The 947-nt window shown below is 71.4% G+C and overlaps 1 protein-coding gene across 1 annotated transcript in view; it reads right to left on the bottom strand.

The window, feature by feature from the left end:
* Window positions 1-230: 230 nt before the first annotated feature.
* Window positions 231-947, bottom strand: part of CPNE7 (copine 7) — a 9,259-nt gene continuing 8,542 nt past the window's right edge. Inside the window, 2 exon segments of the mRNA XM_009273088.1 lie at window positions 231-560; window positions 685-921. Of these exon segments, the coding sequence (XP_009271363.1) occupies window positions 231-560; window positions 685-921 (567 nt within the window).

The following is a 947-nucleotide window of genomic DNA, read 5'->3' as shown; positions in this document are numbered from 1 at the left end:
GGCCGGCGGCAGCGCCCGTGCGGGCAGCCGGGGCTGCGTTCGGCTCTTGCTCGCTCTTGCCGCCGGCCAGGGCTGGGCAGCACGGTGGCACGGTGATGGGCGCGAGGGGGGGACGGGCAGCACCCCCAGGAACTGCCTGTCCCTCTGCCCCGCGCCCCGCTGAGCACCCAGCAGGGAGGTTTGGTGTCGGCGCCCAGAGAGCACGCGGCGCGGGCACTGGGCTGGTTGCTTTATTGGGGGGGGGCCCCCCCACACACCAGGGGGAGTTCGTCATGCAGCCTCCAAACAACATCACAGCGACAGACAAGCGGGGACCGAGGGGACCACGGGGGCAGCAGGGACGGAGCAGGAACAGGCCGCGGGGCACGGACCACCAGGACTGGGCAATGCCCGCTGGGGACCCCCGGCCCCCCAGGCAGCGCAGGGGGCTGGTCCTGCACCGGGGCACGGGGATGTCCCCGTGTGGGGCAGCGGGGCGGGAAGGCCTTGTAGCTGTAGTACCCCACCACCTGCTTGGGCACCTCCGCCAGCACGCACTTCGCCAGGGCCGCCGCGATGGCCGGCGGGACACCCCCCCCCCCGTGTGCGGAGCAGCACCCGCAGGGCACCGGCATGCCGTGCCGCCATGCTCGGTCCTGCCGTGGGGCCGGGAGGGGACAGGAGGACCACCAATGCCCCACTCACGTTCTTGAACTCCCGGAAGGGGACGAACTGGACGATGTCGCGGAGGACGGGCTCGCCCTTGGGGGAGCGCAGGATGCCGTCGTCCCCGTCCAGGATCTGCATGTCGGTGAAGTCGGCGTTGCCCACCCCCACGATGATGATGGACATGGGTAGGTAGGAGGCACGGACGATGGCCTCCCGCGTGTCCGCCATGTCCGTCACCACCCCGTCCGTCAGGATCAGCAGGATGAAGTATTGCTGGGGGGGGGGAGGGATGCTCTGGG

This window comes from Aptenodytes forsteri, unplaced genomic scaffold, assembly GCF_000699145.1.
Source record: "Aptenodytes forsteri isolate BGI_AS27 unplaced genomic scaffold, ASM69914v1 Scaffold271, whole genome shotgun sequence".
In the NCBI taxonomy this organism is placed as follows: domain Eukaryota; kingdom Metazoa; phylum Chordata; class Aves; order Sphenisciformes; family Spheniscidae; genus Aptenodytes; species Aptenodytes forsteri.
The sequence above is the reverse complement of the archived record's forward strand: the minus strand, read 5'-3'. Positions and strand labels throughout refer to the sequence as shown.